This window comes from Lycorma delicatula, chromosome 1 (genome assembly GCF_047948215.1).
Source record: "Lycorma delicatula isolate Av1 chromosome 1, ASM4794821v1, whole genome shotgun sequence".
Taxonomy (NCBI): Eukaryota; Metazoa; Arthropoda; class Insecta; order Hemiptera; family Fulgoridae; genus Lycorma; species Lycorma delicatula.
This window is the reverse complement of record NC_134455.1, coordinates 270661177-270687153: the sequence shown is the minus strand read 5'-3', so window position 1 is coordinate 270687153 and position 25977 is coordinate 270661177. Positions and strand designations below refer to the sequence as shown.

At 30.0% G+C, this 25977-nt stretch overlaps 1 protein-coding gene across 10 annotated transcripts in view; it reads left to right on the top strand.

Moving 5' to 3' along the window:
- Positions 1-25977, top strand: part of stau (double-stranded RNA-binding protein Staufen) — a 193947-nt gene that overhangs the window by 116948 nt on the left and 51022 nt on the right. For all 10 annotated transcript variants that reach the window (XM_075377453.1, XM_075377462.1, XM_075377503.1 and 7 more), the window contains 3 exons: positions 7366-7556; positions 18424-18600; positions 23012-23158. In XM_075377453.1, coding sequence (XP_075233568.1) covers positions 7366-7556; positions 18424-18600; positions 23012-23158 — 515 coding nt within the window. The remainder of the gene's footprint in view (positions 1-7365; positions 7557-18423; positions 18601-23011; positions 23159-25977) is intronic.

The window sequence follows — 25977 nt, the reverse complement described above, 5'->3', positions numbered from 1 at the left end:
GTCTTCGATTATAAATGTTCATGTTTTATTTCAGGGTCATATTGGTAATCCCATGTTTCTTCACTGGTGATAGATGTAGTTAAGTTAGAGTACATGTAATTAGGTTTATATATACTATTATTTTAATTGTTATTGACTATTTATTTTTATTTGTGCGAATTTAAAATAGTTTTGTTTCAGCACAATTTAGGTTTTTTTTGCACTGTTTCTTTACTTCAGGAATGAAGCAGTTACTATTTTGAATAACATTATGTTTTTGGTTCTGTTTATTGAGAACAGACCAACATACATTACAATTTCATACATCTATTCTGTTCTGTTTATAATTACTTTTTCTTCCGGTGTGTGATATTATGAAATTTAAGGTAGTCGCCAAGAATTTCTGTGTTATCTTATTTTTATTGGATAGATAATAATCACAACAGCAGCATAGAAGTCTGATTCTGATTTAATGCGTTGATTTCATCATTAAGTTCATTACGTTAAATGTTTATAGTAAGAACTGTATATTCTCAGTAAATTAAAATTTAATAGTTACATCTTTCAGTGAATAGACTACTTAAGTTGTAATGTTTTAACAAAATATATAAAATATCAGATTGGAAAAGGAAAGAATTCACCAGATAAAAAGTAATTTTATTATGAACTCATAACTCTGCGATGTAAAAATCATACAATCATCTGTAAATGTGCACCTTCAACATGTGTTTTCCAGTTGTATTACATCTATGTGCAATATATTGTGTCTGTTTAATAATCTTTTGAGATGAGTTGCTCAGTAGTTCAGTGTGCAGAAGAAGAATGTCATAAAAAAATTATTTGAAAGTACCTATTAAAAGTATTTATGAGGTAGTTGTGATGATAAAACCATATGAAATGATTTCTATTTCGTTTAAATGACAAAATTGAATAATAATAAGTTATTTTTTATAAGTTATAACAAGCTTATTCTATGCTGAAAGCCTATTCATAAAAATATATATCGCAACATATATATATGCGTGTGTGTGTGCGTGCACGCGCGTGTGGTAAGGTAAAAAATAAAATTTATAAGGTTGATTCTCCATGGAAGATGTGAACAGGGATATGTTGAAAAAATAGAAGGTGTGTTATGTTAAGATTTAAAACATGTAGTAAACACCAGGTACGAACACCCATAGGTGCAGTATAACATGGGTGGTCTTCATACCTTTAACCCACCGGGTTGGTCTAGTGGTTAACACGTCTTTCCAAATCAGCTGATTTGGAAGTCGAGAGTTACAGCGTTCAAGTTCTAGTAAAGCCAGTTATTTTTACACGGATTTGAATACTAGATTGTGGATACCGGTGTTCTTTGGTGGTTGGGTTTCAATTAACCACACATCTCAGGAATGGTCGAACTGAGAATGTACAAGACTACACTTCATTTACACTCATACATATCATCCTCATTCATCCTCTGAAGAATTATCTAAACGGTAGTTACCGGAGGCTAAACAAGAAAAAAGAAAGAAAAAAAGGTCTTCATACCTTTGTAAATTAGGATTCACAAGGACTGTGTTAAAAGCTGGGTGATTTGGTTACCCTATAAGATGGGCAAATTAAAATGCTAGAAGTTGGTCACGTCTATTCCAAAGTGATGATTCACTACACTCAACAAGTATGCTAGTAACAGAGTTTGATCTAAAAGCATCTGTAGCAAGACGAAGAGAAGCATGATGTACAGTATCTAACATCTTCAGCTTGGTGTGACGCTCTGAAGAGTAGGCGACATGACCATAATCTAACCAGGTCCCGCTTAGATTATGTAACATACTCGTATGTTATACAATAATAATCCCATTAATGTTATGTAATAATATCCTTATATGTAACGACTCATGTAGTGGACTCCAAGCTGTAGAAGATTTGTACTCTAGAATCCTATTGTCACTGAAATCTGTAATGCATTCGCCGAGTTGAACCATCACAACACACAATTAAGTTTCTGCTGGATCCCTAGCCACGTGGGAATTAGGGGCAATCAATGTGCAGATTCTTCTGTTTTATGCATGTATTCGACCATCCTTCACCAGTTGTATTACTATATGCAATTTTATTAATTGTGTAAAACAATGCTCCATGCTCTTTGAGCAAAGTGGCAAGGTGACTAGACTGCTACAGTTGAAAATAGACTCTGGCACATTAAAGGCACTGTGTTGCCATGGGTCTTCTCAAGCAGAAATCTTTGTTGAGAGGAAGTGGTCCTTTGTCGATTGCGGTTTGGCCATACCACAGTTGCTCATGGGTATCTGATGTCAGCAGTAAATGCACCAATGTGCATATGATGCAACTGTTACTTGACTGTGTGCCACATCTTTGTAGATTGTATTTGTTGTGCAGCCTTTTAATTTAAGTTGCCCAAGAACATAAAGAAGTTTTAGACAGGGTGTTTTTATTTCTTCAACATGTTAGTATTTTACGTAGCATTTAATGTTATTATAATTGTTATAAGTATTATATTAAATATTTACTCTTTTTGTTATCTGAGAAGGATCCCTTTACACTCCTTCGAATGTTAAATTTATTTTAATTTTATTTTAGCTTTATATATATATATTTTAAATATCAGTTGTTTTTAAGATTTTGTCTGTGGTAGTAGTTATAAGTAATTTTTTAGTTAGCTGTAATATATTTTAGTTATATTTTCTGTATAATTTTGTTTATATATTAGTAGTAGTTGTATATTTTAGTTTTATGTTTTTATTTTGTTTTTAATTTTTGTTATATTTTATATCTTTGATTTTTAATTTTAAAAATGTTTGTTTTCCTGGCAATAACGTGAAAATGTTTTCGCCCCCAAAGAAAAAAGAAAAAAAAGGAACAGCAATATTTTTCTATAATTATATTGCAGTTATATTAGTAACTGCGTTTTGTTTTTATTTAATGTCAGAAGTCATAAATGGTAGAAAAAATTATCCACTCATTCTAATATTTGCGTACACAGTTACTGTAAATCCCTTACACATATATAGTTTTTTCTTTTTCAAATATAAAAATTGGTACCAAGTATGAAATATTTGCTGAATTTAAATATCTGTAGAGAGCCAAATAGCTGCTCAGCTTTTGCTGTACAATGACAGCTTATATAATAAAATAATTTTTTAAATAAATGGCTGGTGACACCAACAACTCCTTCCATTCCATTTTGAAAGGTTTGTGACAGCAAAACAGTTTTAAAAATGGGCTTCATGCTATATTTAGAAGTTTAATCACTTTATACATAAAAATATCTACAGGAAGATATAAATTTATAAATAAGCACTATTTCTTGTAGAAAGTTATTATTTCTATTACCTATATGCTAATTTTTACAAAGAACCTTTTTCCTATTTAATTTGTTGAAGCAGTGCCCATATCCAGGTATCTGATTGTAGTAAAACCAAGAAATGCTGTGACAGTATGGATAGATTCGTGAGGTGTTATGAAAATTATCTAAGTTTAAAAAATGGAATAGAAAAAATCTTAACATTTTATTCTTGATGGAGCACTCTTTTTTAAAGTTATTAAATGAGATTATTATTCCCCTCATCTTGTGAAACAATTTTTTCGTGTTATACTCATTCAGGATTTATTTTTAAAAAAATTTCTTTATTAAAAAAAATTAAACGATATAAAATTTTAATCAGCATGTATTTAAAACTAATTCCTTAAAAATGTTTTATTTAAGATTCTCTCTTTTACATTATACAGGTTAATAATTTCCATGTATATCAAAAAAATTATCAGCTGTAAAGAAGTAGTATTACATATCAGTTTAATGGAATATGCAAACTTTAATGGTTTACTAGAATAGTAAATCACTATCTCAGAAATTAAATGTATAACAATTGCCATATATTCTCTTAAATATTTTATTCTAGTAAACCATGTAATTTGCAGTTTTCAAAACTCCATTGACTTGATATGAGTCTTAAAAGTCCTCAGAAACAAACATTTATAAGAAAAAAGTACTGTAGAATTATATTCATTAAAAAAAAATAATGTTTTCAGAATACAAATGTGAATAGAATATAGTGAAGTGATTTAATGAATATTGAAAAGTATCAAGTTATTAGTTGCGTACTTGATCCTTTGAACATTTATTTATTTATATTAAATACACATGTATTTACCCAATTGAAACAAAAAAATTAATAAATATACACTGTTCAACTTAAAGTTTGTAGAATAATACCCACACAAATGAATTTGCCAGATCCTTTTATTGACAACTATCAAAACATTTCTTCTATTCTTGGTATTCTGTCATTGAATCTATGCATTCTTCAAATGATTTAAAATTTATTTTTAAATTATGTAATAATGTTATTGATTGTAAGCGTCTACTGAATAGTTAAGATTTTAGGGTTCTGGCTAGAAAATACCTTGACAAAATAGAACATTTGCTATTAATTTTTATAGAATAAATTATACGACGTATAATCAAATTACAATAATGTACAATATTGTTAGCGGTTATAAAATTGATTTATTTAACTCTAAAATGAGTAGTATATTGTCAATTATTTACAACTTTATTCTTATGTACAAATAATTTTTATATTTTGTAAAATGTTTCCTAACGTTTATTATGTAAATATTTTGTGGACTTAAGTCTTGATACGTGGCATTCCATCAGAAATTTAAGTTTGGGGCTAACATACAAAATATTTTAGGGGAAAATATGGTGTTATCCAATGGCTGTGCATCTGTACTCAGATATTTGATTATTATTATTATAATGTGTTTTGTCCATATTTGCCAGATGGCAGTTTTGTAGTTTTAAGTTACATTTTTTATATTGTTTTTTATTGTGATTTTATTTCACTTTTAGCTTACAGAATAGGTATTTTACATCTGTTTAATTTTTAATTGCTTACTATAGTAATATTGAGTCAGGGTGCTGATAACAACACTTCCTTGTGTGGCCAGGAAAAATATACACAAATTTTATTAAAATTTTTCATAATTGCATTAAAATTATATAATCTATTTTTGAATAAATTTTTAGAGTTTTATTCTTTTATGTTAAATGGAATTATGTTATTTTTGCATGAATTACAATCATTAATCTCTTTAATAATTCTCAAATGATCTATAAAATTATTAATTGAAGTTGATGATATTTGTTCATCAATAAATTTATTAATTTGATTTCAACAGAAATATCATTTAATTGCCCTTTAAGTTGTGGTAAAATTTTAAGATCTTTGCTGACAATCATCACAAAAAAATTGTAAAGTTCTCTTCTTCAATCAAGACATCTCACTTGTCAGTAGTTGTTAATTTAGTGCATTCTATGTGAAACAGCATATGATATGACAGCTATCACAATTGACAAATTTTGATTTACTATCCCTGCAGTTAAAATTGCATGTCACATACATGGTAGACATTACCTCAAAATGTAGATAACAGGAAAACAGTAGAGCAACCAAGATAAAAAAAAAAAAAAAAAAAAAAACAACTACCCCTTGAAACAGCTAGACTGTATGTTCACTAAACAGCAAATATTTCTTGACTGTTCAAAACCAAGTAAATGATAGGCTTTGAAAGCCAATGACAACTTCATGTTTTGTTTTGACGTTAGACAGCCTTTCTTTTTCCTGTTTAGCCTCCGGTAACTACCGTTTAGATAATTCTTCAGAGGATGAATGAGGATGATATGTATGAGTGTAAATGAAGTGTAGTCTTGTACATTCTCAGTTCGACCATTCCTGAGATGTGTGGTTAATTGAAACCCAACCACCAAAGAACACCGGTATCCACGATCTAGTATTCAAATCCGTGTAAAAATAACTGACTTTACTAGGACTTGAACGCTGTAACTCTCGACTTCCAAATCAGCTGATTTGGGAAGACGCGTTAACCACTAGACCAACCCGGTGGGTTGACATTAGACAGCCTAATATTCAAGAATGTAACCAAATAATTTGCATGAAATGCAACAAACCAAATATATATAGAGTGCAAAAAAATAAAATCTAAAACATGTATTATTCTCACAGAAACCAACTATCAGTTATAATGCACTATCAAAAGAAAAAAAGAGACACAAAGCATCTGCATTACTCACGTTATAGTTTATGCTCTACTTCCAACATTGGTAGATTTTTTATTTTTATTGTATGATTACTATATATGTCATATTATAATTCTTTCCTTTTTCTTTCTTTTTGCTTGATGATATCACCACATAAGCTTGAAGCTTGTGTGTGGGATATGGAAATGAAGAGTATGAAAAATTCCATGCCCGACTGGGATTTGAGCCAAAGACCTCTGGATGAAATGCCGAGATGCTACCGCTCATGCCAGTTGTAATATTGTTTTATTCAGTATTTTTGATTACATTTGCAACATAGCAGAGAATTCTTAAAGGCCATAGAGCTGTAAAGATAAACTTAATGTAATGAAATATGTGTGAGGTAAAAAAAGAAATAAAATAGCAACTGAAAATTAAAAATTTGACCCAGGATCTTCTGTAATATGGTACAAGCATGGCTGTATATATAAAAAATAATTCTACTTTGGTTTTTATTCAAATAATTTTTTTTGCCACACAACAGCATAAATCTGTTCCTGAGTGCTCTTACTTTTAAAATAATTAAAATTATTGTAGTGACCAACTTATTATGAAAAACTATTTTTAGTTGTAAAATTAGTTGGCTCTAGTCAAATTGTATTCCATTATTCTCATGTTCTAACATATTGCTTCTAATGTAATTGAATTAATTAAGTATAATATTATTTAGGATCTGATCTCATTTTAGGTGGCTCGTTTTCCCGACCAGTACCATAACTTGGAAGTTGTATGATTGCTCACTTAGAATCTGTACATGACATCAGTATCTGACTTAAATTGTTACTGGGCTACCCTTCCTAGTACCAGAGTCATTCTTGAAGTGTAGCAGTGGTCGTCAGTCTCAGTGTTAATGAATGTTAAGTTTTAACTGTACCTTAAAGTTCTAGGAAGATGCTATCTCTGGTTCCTTGCATCTCTGCATCAGCTGCAAGACCAGACTTCTTCAAATTACTTTTTTAAGTATATCGAAGAGAAAATATAATCATTTTTCATAAAAATAAAAAACTATCATCATTTTTATTCAAACTTACTTACTGGCAGGCATTTAATTATTGTTATATATTGAAACTTAATAATGCTATAAAAGAAGTTACTGCTATGAAGTATGGCAACAGAAATTTGCTTTATAGATAGCTTTGTTTGTTAGTATATAGTGCTAATATTTTTGTTGCTATGTGTTGTTATGTTTTGAATACAACTTGGTTGTTAATTTTATTATTAGAAGCTTGTGTTAATAATTATATGTTTTACATTTATCACCTTCAGAATGCTTATTTTTATAGGTGCAGATTTAGAAACATCTTCTGATCTTAAATCACCAATCTCCCTGGTACACGAAGTGGCTTTAAAACGTAACCTTACAGTTAGTTTTGAAGTTGTTAATGAGAAAGGCCCTCCACATATGAGGACCTTTGTTACTCGATGTAGAGTTGGAGATTCATTTGAAACCACTGGTGAAGGAAATGGGAAAAAAGTAAGTTTCATTCATTTGTTTTGACTACATCTACTATTTTGTGTTTCGACTTTTTAGCATTAAAAACAATTAAATTTTTCTTAACTATCATGCAAATTGTCAGTTTCTTTGTGAGGTATAAAGTTATATCACCAAAATATTTAATTGGTAGTACGTAAATTCAAAATTATTTTGTGGTTAGAGATTTATTAAATGTTTTTAATATATCGTGAATCATATTTTAAATTTTAACATAAATCACTTAATACAGACTATTGAGATAAGACCTTAATTTTATCATAACAGTACTTTTGCAGGATTCTGCATCGTCAGTCATTGAATTCATTTTATTAAATTGCACATTAAAATAAAAAAGTTAATATACTTTGTCGCTAAAATAAAACCATGCACATTGTGTAATGGTTGTGATACAGTACTCATTTAGTGCTCATGTTCGAATACTGTAACAAACATTACACCATGTGCATGGTTTTACTTACTGATAACGACAAAATACTAAAAGTATACTTTTTAAGATTTTGTTTTAATATGCAATTTAATAAAATTAAGGTAAGGGTAGGTCTTACCTCAATTGTCTGTACTAGGTGGTTTATGTAAGTAGGATTGAAAATATTTTAATAGTACAAAGGAGTAATATGAATCTTAAAAAGATAAATTTCAATAAAATAATATCTCAAATCATCTATCAAATATGTGATAAATCATCTGTGTACAAGTCAGTCCAAAAGAAATCCATTGGAGTAACACTAATTTTAATTTTATTTTCTACTCTGCATAGTTAAACAGTGTCAAGCATCACTGTGTTTAGAATTAATACATCATTTATTTCTTGGCTGTTTGTTCTTAGTTTGCGTTCTACCAATCTAATTGAAGTTGAATATTTAACTTGAAAATAATTGAGTATTTGTGTTGGTAGTTAATTTGGAGAAAAAGATATGAAGACTGCTTTTGTGTAAAGCACAGCAGTTTTCTTCAAAATTACAGAAGACTGTTACAGAAACTCTTAAAATGTTATAAAAAGCATTTTAAAAAAAATTTATTAGCTGTCTACTACAGTAAATGAAAGGAATTTTAATAGTATCTCAAAAGAGAATTTCAAATTGTGAAGAATAAACATTGTTCGTTAAGAAATTGTCTCATTGAGCTTAAGTGGTCAATAAAATCGTAATAAACGTTACACCTCAACAATGTTCAAAAGTCCACCATTGTTTATGATTTTCAGTCAAGTTTAATATTATGCTCGATTTTAAAAACACAAATTGTGAAAAACTCTGTAACTGCATGCCCACCTCTTAGAGATAAGTAAAATAATTTTTAGAATTCTAATTTTGTAATAAAACAAATTTTAGTTACTGTTGGTAACTAAAATTTGTTTTTCAACTTTTAGATGTTTGAAATTCTCTTTATGTTCTTCTTTTAATTAAAAGTTACATTCTAATATAATTTTAACTGCATGTTTATTTTAAGTACAATTTTGACTTATGTTACCTATCCTTTGAAATGCCTTTTCTTACACTGTATGAAATGTAATTATAAAATTTCTATTAATTTTTTTTCTTTAAATTTCTTGTTTTCTTATATTTTGAAGAGATGTAAAATTATTGTGTCATTTTATGTAGAATGGAAAATTATACTATCATGAGATATTGACTACCACATTGTGAACAAATAAAATAGTCAGAATACTGAAGTGTTTTTATTCTTATATTAGACTGATCGATATAACTCATTTAGAGAGGAAAAAAATTGTTACCTGAACTTTTATAAAAGGAAATGGTAAAGGGGCTTATAATTAACGTAAAAAAAATAGATGTTGAGCAGTGGTGGTGTAGGGTTGAAAAGGGATGGAAAATTGTATTATTGTGATTTCTAGTAAAAATAGACGTAGAAAAAAAAAATATCCAATACAAAAGTTGTAGATCATGAAAAAAATCTACAACTTTTGTAGAGATCACTTTTTAACATAACCTCAAAATTTCTGAGAAAAATGTGAAAAATCTTTATTTTGGTTTTTTATTTTTTATTTCCGCAAAAGTAATTTAATTTTGACGAAACTTGGTGAAAGTATACCTTTCTATGTCATAAATAACCACAAATTTTTGTAGATAAAGAAATCAAGAAGTTTCAGAGATATTCATTTTTTCCGGTCCAAAAAACTTAAAAAAAAAAAAAATTCTACTTAGAAAAATCATCTAGAGTTCTGCTGGTGCTCTTTTTTTTTTGTTTTGACATACTTTTTGATAAAATAAAAAAAAATCTATAATAACAATTCAAAAACATGTTTAAAAATGCAAAAAAAAATGACTTGCAACAATGAATTTTTCAGTAATTGTTGATAATTTGTTTAAATTTTTAAAAAAATCAAAAACTTATTACACCACTCAATTGTACAGAAAAATACAAAAGAATATGTTTTTTATTCTTTGACCTGAGACTTTATTTTCGTGCAGTATTGTTATATACATTCAGTTCGGATAATGAAGCTTCAGATAAATAAAAAAATATCTTTAATTTGTTTGTTATATAATCGATTAGTGCACTCTTTTTTTTTATTTTTTATTTTGATGAATTTGTAGATGTACAAGTGATTTTTTGATTAAATTATTTAAAATTCCAATTTTTGTCTTCAAAATTATTATTATATTTTTCAAAATTTTTACAATAAATATTTACAATTAAATAATACTAGGCCAATCTTGGTCTTTTTAGCAACTTTTTAATTTGTTCATCATCATCTGATCCTTCATTAGACTGGGTTTCTTCCTGATCATCAAAGGTTTCTTCAATATCACTAAATTCCTTGGGTAATTGATTTTCTGGTTTCAAGCAAAGACTTGGCTGATCAATTTCATGTGAATTGTCTTCAGAATCACTGAAATCTTCCAAAATTTTGTCAGTGTTTGAACAATTGTTCGAACCATGACATTTTGTAATAAATCTGTACATCGCAGTCCATGTTTTTGACAGCCAAATCTATTACCTTCACAACTGGTTTTGCAGCTGCAAGAGATTGTTTTTAATAAATTTTCAATTTTAATAAATTTGTTTTTTCAGGCATGATTGAGACGTCTGTAAAGCGAGGCGAGTATTTGTTCACAATTACTCTTTTCCGGCCCCACTTAGTAAAAGTTATTTTGTTTCCAAGCCACATTTGAAGTTGAAAGTATGCTCTACAGGAGTGTTGTAGACACAGTAGTGTTGTAGCTGCCCCAACAGTTGGTGATAATTTTTCTAATTTAAAAGATTTTGCAGTTAATACTTTGTATTACTGAAATCTCAAATCATCCAGAGATAATTTTTCATTTGTAAATAGATGAAATAATTTACAACTATTTCGAGCAATGACTTTTGGCACTGAGTTAGGCTGATAAAAAGGCTTTTCAACTCTGTCAACTCAGGAGTTTTAATCAGTGAATTCAATGTTGTTTCTTTTCCTTTGCCTGCAAAAGCAGATGTGTCACAGACAATTAAGCAATGCAAAAAAACAACAATAGAAAGATAATCTTCTTACTTAAAACTGTTTGACAAATATGTTTAGTCACTTACATTGCCTGTACCTGGCTTGAGAAAGTAAATTGTTGCATTAGTCAAATTTAATTGATTTAATAGAACCAGAAGTTCAATATCTTGGCCAATAACCACAGCTTTTTTTTATATTCGGTGACTCCTGTTGCTGCATTTATAACCTTACATTTTTCGGCGATTTCTATTGCTGTATTAATAATTAATGAAACTTCTGCTTGTTTAATTGTATATCCTTCAAATCTAAATGCTGACAACTCTTATTAATTCATTCTTATTTTTATCATTTATAAAAATGTCATTTTTTTGTGCGGTTCAATATTAAAAAAAAAGGAACACTCAAATTTTTTCGCCTTAAGCACTTGGTTATTTTTGTTGAAGATGCAGTTGAGTTTTCATTACCAGCCTCATTGTCCGGACAACCATCAAATACTATACAGCTATTGTCTGCATAATGATTGTGTACAAAAGACAAATATTTTCTGGTGATCATCACTTCAATGGTATTTTTAAGCCAAGCATCTTTGTGTAACAGAAATCCACCATCAATAACATGTACTACATTTTCGGCTAGTTGGTAAAGCTTCATTACTAAATCACAACTGATGAAACAGTTGTGATTTAACGTTTTTTCTGAAGTTGTTTTCTGTAAGTGATAGCGGGAACGGAGCTGCATGCCCACTTGCCTCTCTTGTTTAGATCCTTTGGCACACAAAATTATTCAACTTAGATGTTTATAGCAATACTGTACAAAAAAAAGTTTCAGGTCTAACAATGAAACAGTTTCTTTTGTATTTTTTTCTGTACAATTGAATGGTGTAATCAGTTTTTGAATTTTTAAAAAATTTAAACAAATTATCAACAATTCCTCCTCTATGAATCATGAGACCTTGCCGTTGGTGAGGGGGCTTGAGTGCTCAGGGATACAGAGTAGCTGGACCGAAAGTGGAACCATATCGGAGAGGTATCTGTTGAGAGCCAGACTAAGGAATGATTCCTGAAAGAGGGCAGCAGCTCTTTCAGTAGTTGTTAGGGGCGTGAGTCAGGACGACTTAAACGGCCGTATCAACATCACTCAGTCCTCTGAGTACTGCGCAGCTGAAAGCAATGGAAAACTACAGCTGCTTTTTTTCCAAGAAAATGTGGCTCTCTGCATTTTCACATAGCAATAATGGAGGCGCCTTCCTTGGTAAAATATTCCGGAGGTAAAATAGTCCCCCGTTCGGATCTCCGGGTGGGGACTACTAAGGAAGGGGTCACCAGAAAATTAAAAAATAACATTCTACGAGTCGGAGCGTGGAATGTTAGAAGCTTAAAAAAGGTTGGAGGCTAGAAAATTTAAAAAAGGAAATGGGTAGGACAAATGTGGATATAGTAGGAATTAGTGAGGTTCGGTGGGAAGAGGAAGGCGACTTTTGGTCAGGTGATTTTAGAGTAATTAACTCAGCGTCAAATAATGGGCAGGCAGGAGTAGGTTTCATGATGAACAAGAAGATAGGGAGGAGAGTGGAGTATTTCAAAACGCATAGCGATAGAATCATTGTAATAAGGATAAAATCAAAACCTAACCGACAACGATTGTTAACGTCTATATGCCTACAAGCGCCCATGATGATGATGAGGTAGAGTGTGTATACGAAGAGATTGATGAAGCAATTAAACACGTAAAAGGAGATGAAAATTTAATAATAGTTGGAGATTGGAATGCAAGCGTTGGAAAAGGCAAGGAAGGAAATATAGTGGGTGAATACGGGCTGGGCAAAAGGAATGAAAGAGGGGACCGACTTATAGAGTTTTGCACGAAGTATAATTTAGTAATTGCCAACACCCAATTTAAAAATCATAATAGAAGAATATACACTTGGAAAAAGCCAGGCGATACTGCAAGGTATCAGATAGATTATATCATGGTTAAGCAAGATTTAGAAATCAACTCGTTGACTGCAAAACTTACCCTGGAGCAGACATTGATAGCGACCATAATTTGGTGATAATGAAATGTAGATTGGGGTTTAAAAACCTGAAGAAAAGGTGTCAGATGAATCGGTGGAATTTAGAGAAGCTTGAGGAAGAGGAGGTAAAGAAGATTTTTGAGGAGGACATCGCAAGAGGTCTGAGTAAAAAAGATAAGGTAGAAAATGTAGAAGAAGAATGGGAGAATGTTAAAAAGGTATTCTTAAATCAGCAGAAGCAAACTTAGGCGGAATAAAGAGAACTGGTAGAAAACCTTGGGTTTCAGACGATATATTGCAGCTGATGGATGAACGTAGAAAATATAAGAATGCTAGTGATGAAGAAAGTAAAAGGAACTATCGGCAATTAAGAAATGCTATAAACAGGAAGTGCAAACTGGCGAAAGAAGAATGGATTAAAGAAAAGTGTTCAGAAGTGGAAAGAGAAATGAACATTGGTAAAATAGACGGAGCATACAGGAAAGTTAAGGAAAATTTTGGGGTACATAAATTAAAATCTAATAATGTGTTAAACAAAGATGGTACACCAATATATAATACGAAAGGTAAAGTCGATAGATGGGTGGAATATATTGAAGAGTTATACGGAGAAAATGAATTAGAAAATGGTGTTATAGAGGAAGAAGAGGAAGTTGGGGAGGATGAAATGGGAGAAACAATACTGAGATCTGAATTTAAGAGAGCATTAAAAGATTTAAATGGCAGAAAGGCTCCTGGAATAGACGGAATACCTGTAGAATTACTGCGCAGTGCAGGTGAGGAAGCGATTGATAGATTATACAAACTGGTGTGTAATATTTATGAAAATGGGGAATTTCCATCAGACTTCAAAAAAAGTGTTATAGTTATGATACCAAAGAAAGCAGGGGCAGATAAATGTGAAGAATACAGAACAATTAGTTTAACTAGTCATGCATCAAAAATCTTAACTAGAATTTTATACAGAAGAATTGAGAGGAGAGTGGAAGAAGTGTTAGGAGAAGACCAATTTGGTTTCAGGAAAAGTATAGGGACAAGGGAAGCAATTTTAGGCCTCAGATTAATAGTAGAAGGAAGATTAAAGAAAAACAAACCAACATACTTGGCGTTTATAGACCTAGAAAAGGCTTTCGATAACGTAGACTGGAATAAAATGTTCAGCATTTAAAAAAAATTAGGGTTCAAATACAGAGATAGAAGAACAATTGCTAACATGTACAGGAACCAAACAGCAACAATAACAATTGAAGAACATAAGAAAGAAGCCCTAATAAGAAAGGGAGTCCGACAAGGATGTTCCCTATCGCCGTTACTTTTTAATCTTTACATGGAACTAGCAGTTAATGATGTTAAAGAACAATTTAGATTCGGAGTAACAGTACAAGGTGAAAAGATAAAGATGCTACGATTTGCTGATGATATAGTAATTCTAGCCGAGAGTAAAAAGGATTTAGAAGAAACAATGAACGGCATAGATGAAGTCCTACGCAAAAACTATCGCATGAAAATAAACAAGAACAAAACAAAAGTAATGAAATGTAGTAGAAATAACAAAGATGGACCACTGAATGTGAAAATAGGAGGAGAAAAAATTATGGAGGTAGAAGAATTTTGTTATTTTGGAAGTAAAATTACTAAAGATGGACGAAGCAGGAGCGATATAAAATGCCGAATAGCACAAGCTAAACGAGCCTTCAGTAAGAAATATAATTTGTTTACATCAAATATGAATTTAAATGTCAGGAAAAGATTTTTGAAAGTGTATGTTTGGAGTGTCGCTTTATATGGAAGTGAAACTTGGACAATCGGAGTATCTGAGAAGAAAAGATTAGAAGCTTTTGAAATGTGGTGCTATAGGAGAATGTTAAAAATCAGATGGGTGGATAAAGTGACAAATGAAGAGGTATTGCGGCAAATAGATGAAGAAAGTAGCATTTGGAAAAATATAGTTAAAAGAAGAGACAGACTCATAGGCCACATACTAAGGCATCCTGGAATAGTCGCTTTAATATTGGAAGGACAGGTAGAAGGGAAAAATTGTGTAGGCAGGCCACGTTTGGAGTATGTAAAACAAATTGTTGGGGATGTAGGATGTAGAGGGTATACTGAAATGAAACGACTAGCACTAGATAGGGAATCTTGGAGAGCTGCATCAAACCAGTCAAATGACTGAAGACAAAAAAAAAAAAAAAAAAAAAAAAAATCAACAATTATTTAAAAAACATTGTTGCAAGTCATTTTTTTTATTTTACCAAAAAGTATATGTCAAAACCAAAAAATGAGCACCTGTAGAACTCTGTACGATGATTTTTCTAAGAAGAATTTTTTTTTTTAAGTGTTTTGGACCGGAAAAAATGAATATCTCTGAAACTTCTTGATTTTTTATCCACAAATATTTGTGGTCATTTAAGACACAGAAACGTATACTTTCACAAAGTTAAAATTAAATTATTTTTGCGAAAATAAAAAAAAAACAAAAAAGGAAAAGATTTTTCACATTTTTTTCTGGAGGTTTGAGAGGTTATGTTAAAAAATGACCTCTAAAAAAGTTGTAGAGTTTTTCAAGATTACAACTTTTGTATTGGATACTTTTTTTGACATCAAATTTAGGTGAAAATCACACTTATACCATTTTCAACCCTCTACCACCTCTGCTCATGCATTTATTTTTTTTTTACGTTTATTAAAAGCCCCTTTACCATTTTCACTTAAAAGTCCAGGAAACAATTTTTTTTCTAAGTGTGATTTGGTTGAATTAAATATTTTACTAAAGAGTTTGATTTAGCTGTACATTAGAAAATGATATATGAAAAGTTATTCAAATTGTTTCTTGTTCTATGAAATTTGTTATTAAAAGTGCATCCTATTTGATTAAATTATCTTTCAACATCAGGTATGGAGGCCATGTTTGACATTTTGTAAGGTGTCATATGAAAGTATTTAAAACTTTTGTTTTAATCGTGTGTGTGTGTGCGCGCGCGTGTCTATGTCATAAAACTTCAAAGATTGTGTGAAATCCCTCCCTTCCCATTTCTCTGTTCAATATGAAATTCTCAACAAGTTTTTCTGCTAGATGATTCGTGCCCCCATAAAAATTAAAAAAAATTTAGTATTTCTTAAAAAAACATTTAGTTGATGTATAGGCCCTTTCACTTTTTTTTTTATAAATAGTGCAGCTAGTAAATGCCAAAAAACCTATTTTACTTGAAAAGGTGGCAGCTGGTCTAAATATTTAAGTTCATTCTGAATTTTATTGAAAGCATTTGACCATTTATGAAGATGATATCCAACCACACAACATACTGAACAAATATGTATAATAATTTATAATTATACAGTTTTGTATGAGATATGAAGTTATCATAGAATACTGAATTTTTAGCATTCTATGATGAAAATTTAGTTTTCAATCTTCATTAATTACCTCATATGACTCTACCCAAAAATTATTAAAAAAATAATTTTTATGAAATAAATAATTTCAATTCATTTACCCTATTACTGCCCTTCTTTTTCTACCACTTATGGAGTAGAATACTTCTTCAGATTTGATATTACTATCATTATCATTAACAAAGATTACAGAATTAAAAAAGTCTTCATTATTAGGTTACCTGCTTTAAGGCAGTTTCACACACCATGTTTGTCTCCATTCAGTTCTATTTCCAGCTGAAGTTTAGAATTTCGTGGCAGCCCTGTTTTTCTTTAGATCATTATAATTTTTACATATTTTAGTCCTTACTTCTCTGTGATTCTACTGTTTTTTTTAGCAGTATTATAGTTAATTTTTGACAACACATCCCAAGTCATCTGCCTTTCTTATAACATTTATGATCAGGCTTCTATTCTCATTTATCCCCCTTAATTATTTCTGTTATTTTTTATTTATTAATTTTTCCACTCTCCCTTTTGCCCACATTTGAGAAGTATCTTTCTTTGCTTCTACTTCTTAGTATAATAATTATTTCTCACGTTTACTGAAATCTACTCTCATTCACACAATTCATAATAAGTATAAACTTTCTCTTAAATGTGTTGTAATTTGGGCTTTTATCTCCTTTTAATTTTTGACCGACTGGAAATTATTTCAAGTAAATAAATAGTTGACATTGCCATGACTTTAATCACCCAATTGCACTTAGCTAAAATAAGTTCATTTGCAAATTTTGTTAAAATATATTTTGCTATTTATGGATAATCCTCTGCAAAAAGTAAAACAATGGCTTTAAATAGTTAAAGCCATTGTTGCAAATCTTTTTCTTATACTTTTGTATAAATTGCAGAACTAAAATAATTAAATGCAGTTGCGACATGTAACATTTTATGAATGAAATGAAAAAATGAACACATTAATTAAATTAAGTTCTGTTTACATTAGAAAATGTTTACTACATATTTATCATATTTTTACAAAAAAAAGTTTAAAGTGAGCACCCTGCACTCATTGCATATTTATGCCCGATAGATCATGTTGAAAATAACCTTAAGCAAAACATTGCTTGGTGAGGATTTTCAGTCATTCAATAACTGTTGTGTGAATTAATATGCCTGGATAAATGAAACCATGCCTCCTCTGACATAAAATACAGCTTGGGGTCATTCTGTCCATTGACAGTGTTTTTGAGAAGACAGTTGCAATAAGTAAGGCATTTTGGTTTGTTTTTCACTTAAGTTGTTGTACAGTTACTAGACAATATGGTTTCAATTTATTAACATTTAGCAGTAGCTTAGTGTAAAGAAATGCAAACACTTTATTTCTGGTTTTAAGGAATTGACTGAACATCCTTGATAACAGACTCAGAAATGAACATCCTCAATTTACTTAAGAAAATTTGAATAACGTGAATGTATTCTCTAACCGTTGCACTTCTTAACAATTTTTAGTATTTATTTAGAGAAACAGATCTAAGCCTTTCAAATGAGAAAATTCGTCATAACATTTAACAAGTAAAAATAGAATTTTCTGTAGATTAGGCTGTAAAAATTATTACTTAAACATTTTATTAATGTACTTTAATTGATCTGTATTTTAATCAATACAAATATACATTTAATTCTATAAGACTATTGATTTTACTTGTGTTTATACGCAATGTTGGTAGCTAATAGTATGCTTTTTTCTAAAAACAAGGTACAGCAATTCTGATAGCATTTTTTAATTTGGCACCCAAAATTAGTTAAAATTACCATGTAAGATTTTAGATAACAGGAAGTAAAATTTCCTCATTTTCTGAGTACATTGTTTACTAAGAGATTGACATTATGGTTTCTGTAAATTTTCAATATAATTGTTAATTAACCTCATTGTGTAGCAGCCTTGGAATTAGAATTTAAATTTCTTATCACTTGGTGATTACATGATAGTGATTTCATTACTTAAAAATTAATTTCAGATTTCCAAAAAACGAGCAGCTGAAAAAATGCTGGAAGAATTACGATCTCTTCCACCTACAACAGTTATTACTGCATCAGGGTGTACTGGAACACTGTCTCGGCTGAAACGAAAACCCAATGCATCAAAAAAAAAATCAAGAAATTTAATTAAAGTTACAAATACAAATACAGCCCAGGTTTGTTGTTTTATATTTACTATTCTTTTACTTTTTTATTCATTTAAAGTGATTTATAGAAAATATTAATTTTTTTATTGCTAATTTAATGAGTCAGTTTTTGTTTCAAATTGTGTCAGAAGATAAAAAACATAGCTAGTTATTGTAAAGATTGATCACAACTGTGAATAGGGTTGTCTATGTAAAGTATGTACAACCATTTCATTATGGTAGCTAAAAACTTGCCCGTGATTGCAAAATCTCCATCAGTGATGATGGAGATTGCAAAAATAAAAATTCCTGATGGATGTGAAGTTCGGTCTCTGACTTTGATTTCTCTTTGCAAAGATGTTATACTACTGAAATTATAGAACTAGAAAGAAAACATTGAAACTACAAAGATTTATAGGTCTGTAGTAAACAAGTGAAAAAAGAAATTTGGAAATGTTTAGTGACTTAACTACACACACAATTTTTCATAATAGAATAGGATTAAGAGGAGACCAATCACCATAAGGTATTACTTCAGAGGTTGAATGAGGATGATTTGTATGAATGTGAATGAAGTGTAGTCTTTTAAATTCTGAGGTCGACCATTCCTAAGGTGTGTGGTTAATTGAAGGTCAACCACCAAAGAACATCGGTATCCACAATCTAGTATTCAAATCCATATAAAAGTAACTGCCTTTACTAGAATTTGAACTTTAGAACTCTTTGACATGCTGATTTGCAAAGATAAGTTCACCACTATACCAACCCAGTGGGTTGAGGGGGTCCTAATATGTGAAATTGTTATTGAAATCTAGGTAAATTATGAATCTAAAATTTCATCTGACGTACACAATAATCAGAGGATGACAAAATTCTGATCACTATGAGAGAGAGGGAAATTTATTTCTCCTCATTTTATGAATGAAATAAGATTTCTTGTTTCAGTGTTAACCAAATCAGTCTTTGCAGTGACATCATTCCAGTTTACTAGAAACATAAAATTCAAGGAAACTATTCTGAATGGAAGATCGTGGGTACTGTTATTTTTAAGACCGAAAGATGTTCTTTTTATAAATTTTGTGATTCAGAAATTTAAGAATGATACTGGAAGGGTGGTGTGCATTTCAGAACCGGCCATACTTGATACTGACATCAGGACTTAACTTCTTATTCATAACTTGCTTCTATACACTGTTCAGAACATTCAACAGTATTACTTTTTGATCACCTTACAACACAGATATCATGCCTAATGATGTCCATGAATTTTTTTACTTAAAGATTTGGCTTTGCTCTTACAATGTTGTCTTGAGGCATTGTGAACTGTCTTAAGTTCCAAATGGCTGATTTCTTATGCCAGGGTATAAAAATACTCGCTACAAAAATTGTCATTCATCTCATCCTCTGAAGCATCTTTTTAATGGTTAACCAGCTTTATAGACATATTTCATGTGTGCTTACAAAATAGCATATTCTGTGAGTTTATTAAATGTTTTCTCATAGATGCATAAGAAAATTAGAACAGAATAGTATTTAGTTACTTTTAGTGTCAGTGAAGGTTTAGAAAATAATTAAACAGAGTAATGATCATTGTTTATATCAGTTCCCGGTTGTCTCTACCACATTTATGTAACTTTACTTTAAATGCTTTATATATAGAGACTCTCTCTTTTCCTGTTAAGCCTCCGGTAACTACCGTTTAGATAATTCTTCAGAAGATGAATGAGGATGATATGTATGAGTGTAAATGAAGTGTAGTCTTGTACATTTTCAGTTCGACCATTCCTGAGATGTGTGGTTAATTGAAACCCAACCACCAAAGAACACCGGTATCCACGATCTAGTATTCAAATCCGTGTAAAAATAACTGGCTTTACTAGGACTTGAACGTTGGAACTCTTGACTTCCAAATCAGCTGATTTGGTCGCGTTCACCACTAGACCAACCCGATGGGTCTTATATATAGAGACTAGATTATATAAAACATAAAATGCTTGAAATATGCATGAAGAATGCTTAAAATATGCAACTATAAATAATTAAAAAAATAGTAATCTTAATAGTAATAGTAATTTTTTTATTTTAAAATCAGCATACAATTAGTAAGTAGTTGAATAACATCGATAAATTTGATAATTAACAATTATTTAACATTTTGTTACTTTTGTAAACGTAAACAATCAGGTACTGTTCCAAATGTTCGGTAGTAAGATTGTGCCTTCAATCACTCAAAATATCTTTATAAGGTGGAAAAGAATCATTTCACATCCACTGAGGTAACTGGGCAGTATTTGAATTTGGGTGCTATATTAGCACTTATTGTTTCTGGAAGTTCAGCCGTCCCATTAATAAAACTATCAATTTTACACAAAGGTTCAAAGCCTGGATTACTGTTCACAATGTTTTCAAATTTTTCCTTTAATTTTACATGAGAATAACTCTGACAATGCGAAGCTCATTTGGCAGATTTTATTCATTAATTGAATAGATTTGTCAACACCAAACATCAAGCTTTTTAAAACTCGCAGGTATGTAGGAAAAATGAGTGCTAACCACAGCTGTTTTTTTTATACTAGAATCATTAAATGCTTCCATGGACAAACTGCCATAGCCTCTGCACTATTAAAGTCATTTACTACACCTTTGATGGCCTCGAAATGTTCTTTGTAAAACAGTACAGCTTCAGTTCACGTTCCCCATTGAGTTACCACTGGTTCGGGAGGTAAAGGCACATTTGGGAGTTTTTCTTTATAGGCTTTAATGCGAGCAGGTGCCTTAAGAAGCTTTTTATTTTTTGATGAAATTGGTTTATTTACATTCCCAAACATGGATCATACTTCTTCAGCAAATCGATGTACTCCGTGAGCAAAGCACGTTACATTAATCAAATTGGGATAAAATACCTGGAGGGCTTTGGCTGCCTTGATCATGTAGGGAGCAACATCTGAGAGAAATATAAACATTTTCATCTGCAGAAGATTCAGGAAGTATCTTTTTAATACGCTCATTTGCAAATCAGGCAATCGTAGAATGATTGTCTTTTCAAGGTGTTTGTAGGCCACCAGATAGGAAGAAGAAGGTTCTAGTTTTAATGCACCGACAATTAAATTCGCATTGTAATGGCCTCAATTATTGGTAGTTTTTCGGCTGAAATCCAAATAATGCTATCCGTGAGTTGAGTTCTTCCAGAACATGTAGGTAAATTGTTGATATGTAATCTTTATGCAATGTTGATTCATCTGGTATATTTTGATTCAATCAGTATTTTCACAGAAAATGTTTGAAGGTAGGATTTGTAAGTTTGTGAAGAGGAGTATTACTTGTAAGGAATGCATCTCATAAATCCATGCTAAAGTAATTTTTTTATTTACCTTTGAAAGTGAAATCACTGCTATTTGCCGCTGTTGTAAATTTTTTTTGTGGAGTGGGCCTTTCTTTTGCAATCCTGCGATATGAAGACTTGTCTTGACATGCTGGTTTATTTGAAACTTTTTGTGCATGAAATATTTTGCTCGCAAACTCGACAATATAAAACATTTCTGTCGTATGTAAATGTTCCAGGATAGTCAGCTGTCTATGAAGAGGCCCTTTTCTTTTCAGGAGGCATGGTACACAATAAACTTTACTCAAATAAATAAAAAACTAAACTAATACAATGAGCGTGTTCACAGTAACTTCGTAATTTAATTGCCTAGTGGGAGGAGTGCTCCAGTAGGCATGCGTGATGCAGAACTGTATCGTCTGTCTTTATCTCGCGTGTGTTATTTGGCTTCACAATAATATTATCCTACCAAAACCATAGACGTGTGGCTGCTAAGTGTGCTTAATGAGCTGTGCAGCTAATAGATTTGGCTGGCTACAAGTAAGATTTCATTTATTTACTAGGTACCCTACTGAAAAATATAGCGAAAATATGCTTAATCACTAGATTTTAAGGAAAATATGCAACAACCGGTGAGAATAGGCTTAATATGCAAATGCATATAATCTGATGTGGTCTCTCTATATATTTATATATACATATATATAAATTTATTTAATTAAATGAATTAGGTCCATGTTTTTGTATGAAAACCATATAATAATTTGTCATAAAACAGTTGGTAAGATGAGCCAACAGATTTTGACTGTTCTAATACATGAACGATTTTCAATTGAATTCAGAGCAACTTTACACATCAGTTAATTGAAAAGTTTTTTATTTGTATATTTGGATTTTGTATTCTTTTTGTTTTTTTATGTATATAAAGGGAGAGGAATGAGCTTTCCCTGATCATTACTCTTAATTTATTGGCTTGTTTATTGAGCCTTGGTATTAGCTCCTTTTTTTTTTACTGTAGACAACATTACCTGCAATAAGCCTTCCTTTTGCTACAGATAAAATTAAAAATATTGTCTCGATATTGTCAAATTGTTTTGATGTCTGTCTTTTGTTTTTTAGGAAAAAAGTGAACCTGAAACAGTGATTGATGAAATAAACCCAATTTCGAGGCTGATTCAAATTCAGCAAGCAAAGAAGGAACGTGAACCATTATATACCTTAAAAGAAGAAAGAGGACAGGCCCGACGACGTGAATTCCTTATGGAAGTAAGAAATTGTTTAATGGGAATAAAATCTTTTCAGTATTTTTTAAAGTAAAGTTTTATTCTTAAGCATGAGAATTTGTTGAAACTCTTAAATTGGATGTTAAAATTTATTTTTTTTGTAATAGTGCGATATGCGACCCTACTTCATGATGCAACTTTTTATTATAATTCACATGACCTGAAGTTTTAATATAATTTTCATACCTACTAACTTTACAAAATATTCTGAGACTCCTTGTAGCGTAATTATCCTACATATTCAAAGATCTTACATAAATTTCAACTAATATTTTTAAATCCTAATTTTTAATTAAATTAATCGCTTACCTTAAAAAAATTATTGTTTTGATAGGTATAATTCAATTCAAATGAACTGAGAAGATTGCATTGATTTTCTTTATATATTTTTAATAACAGAAATTTAAAAAGTATATAAAAAATAATGTCCATTAGTAATTACCAGTAAAAATCATTATTGAAATAACAGAACAGAATTAGATGTTATTTCCTCTTCAGTACATAAATCTTTGCAATCTTAATTAACTAGTTCTATTCACAATAAATAATATACTACATATTATATAAAATAACGGTGTGAAAAATTACATATCCATCATACGTTTTAAATATAATGAATTAAACTATAACCAAGAAAGAAAACTAACCAGTTTTAAATTATATTAAATCCTTACTTAAAAATTTAATTTTTACATTAGAGTTCCATTCCGTGTAAAAAATTAAAGCCTATAATAAACTGAACATTTTAAACCATAGGAACAATAAAAATTCATATACATTTAAAAAAAAAATTAAATATTTTTATGTATTATAAATTTATATACATAAATTATAATTAAATGCACTATTATACAGTAGTACATTGTATAAAGTTAGTATGAACAAATAAACTAATAAATAATAATAATGAACTGAAAAAATAACACTATTGACTACAAAGTAAAAAAAAGATTGCACTACATTCAATCACCTAACCACATGCAGCAGTTTGGTTTTAATTACCATTCAACCGTAACACAAATTAGCACAATATTTGAGAAAAACTGATAAGCACAGATCTAGATAAGCAGATTTCATAAGCTAGACAAGATCTCGAATATAGTGAACAAAATTACAGATGAGTGTAAGTAAACACTTCTTAATCCTCTTATGAAGTAGATAAATTTTGTTACTAAGTCTGATGACTTAAGCATCAGGCCTTTGTAACCTTAGTAATCCAACCTTAGTACCTTAAAGAATTTAGAATTTAGGTTCTAAAAATAAAAAAAACTTTTTATGAAGAATAAATTGGTAAGTCTTAGGATTCCAACTAAGGTCACTGATATGCTTCTAATTGTTAATGAAATAGTTTGATCATCCCAAAGTTACTATTCATTCTAAAAATATGTATAAAGGACTTCAAAAACACATATAAACACATTTATATAATATTATATGAAATAGAAAACCACCAAAACACAGTAATTAGATCAGGTTAAACTTAATTAATTCTATGTAATCAATTTTTGCAGGATCCTGCATCTTCAGCTGTTATTGAATTCTACAACTACATTAAAACATATTTAGTTTATAATTTTTCAATTTGTCAAAATTATTTTCTCTTTTAAAAATTTTTGAAATTTATTTTGCCTATAAGTTCATATTAAATTTCAAAAATCTTTATAACAATACATATAAACTGAATATGTTGTTTAAATGTAGTTATAGAATTCAATACCAATTGAAGATGCAGAATCCAGCAAAAATTGTTGATTTTGAATTAATGTGGTAAGTTTAACTTATCTACTGGGTTTTGATGTTTAATATTTTATATAATATTAAATTTTATTAACACAGTGGGCAATATATTAATAATCCCTTTTTTTGGCTACATTAATAATCATTTCTTTAACATTGTTTTTAGTTATGTCAGTTGTATAAATAAAATTCACCATTCAAATGAGTATGTTTCAAAATATCATCAACATATAAAACATTTTTTGTGTATATTTTTAAAAATTTGCATTTATGTTATTAATTTTCAATAACAAAATCTCAGTACTTAATAGTTAAAATTATATGTATAACAGTGAATAATTTCATCATCAGCTACAATAAATATTTTAATATTTGGAATTGGTATACAAATGAAAAACTGAATACCCTGCAGTCAAGAAAATCATCAAGATTCCAAAATAAAAAATATTGGAACTCAAATCAATCATCCTCGAACAAAGTAAAATACATTTAATTTTGACTGAAAAATTAAAAAAAGATTTTCTTTTTTAAAAAAATAATTTAAAATAAAGAGAAAGCAGCTTCTTGTTAATGAGAAAATTTAAGTTGTATATGGTTAAAAGAACTTATTTAATTGTACAAGGCATGTTTTTAAAGTAAGGTCCATTTTGAATTAAAAATAAAACTGAAAAATATGAAGAAACTTTATTACTTACACAAAAGACTTCATTTATTTTCTACTTTTTTCATAACTACCTCCAACTTCCATGCCTTTTCATAGCATTTCACTAGCTTCTTCATTCCGTTTTTAAGAAATTCTGCTGCCAGTTACTTAAACCTACAGTAATTTCATTTTGTATTTTGTTATATCATAAACCTTTGTGATTTAAGCTGCTAATTAAAAACATAATAATCCCTGGGTGCTAAAGTCAGAGCTACAGGGTAGATGATTGAAGATTTTCTAACACAATGTTTTTGATTCGCCTCATTATCTGATTTATAATGTGTGGTTGGTTGACCACTACGTTTTCTGTGGCAAACGCTACCTGTCTCTCGAAATCGGTTTGCTAGCCTGGAAATTGACAT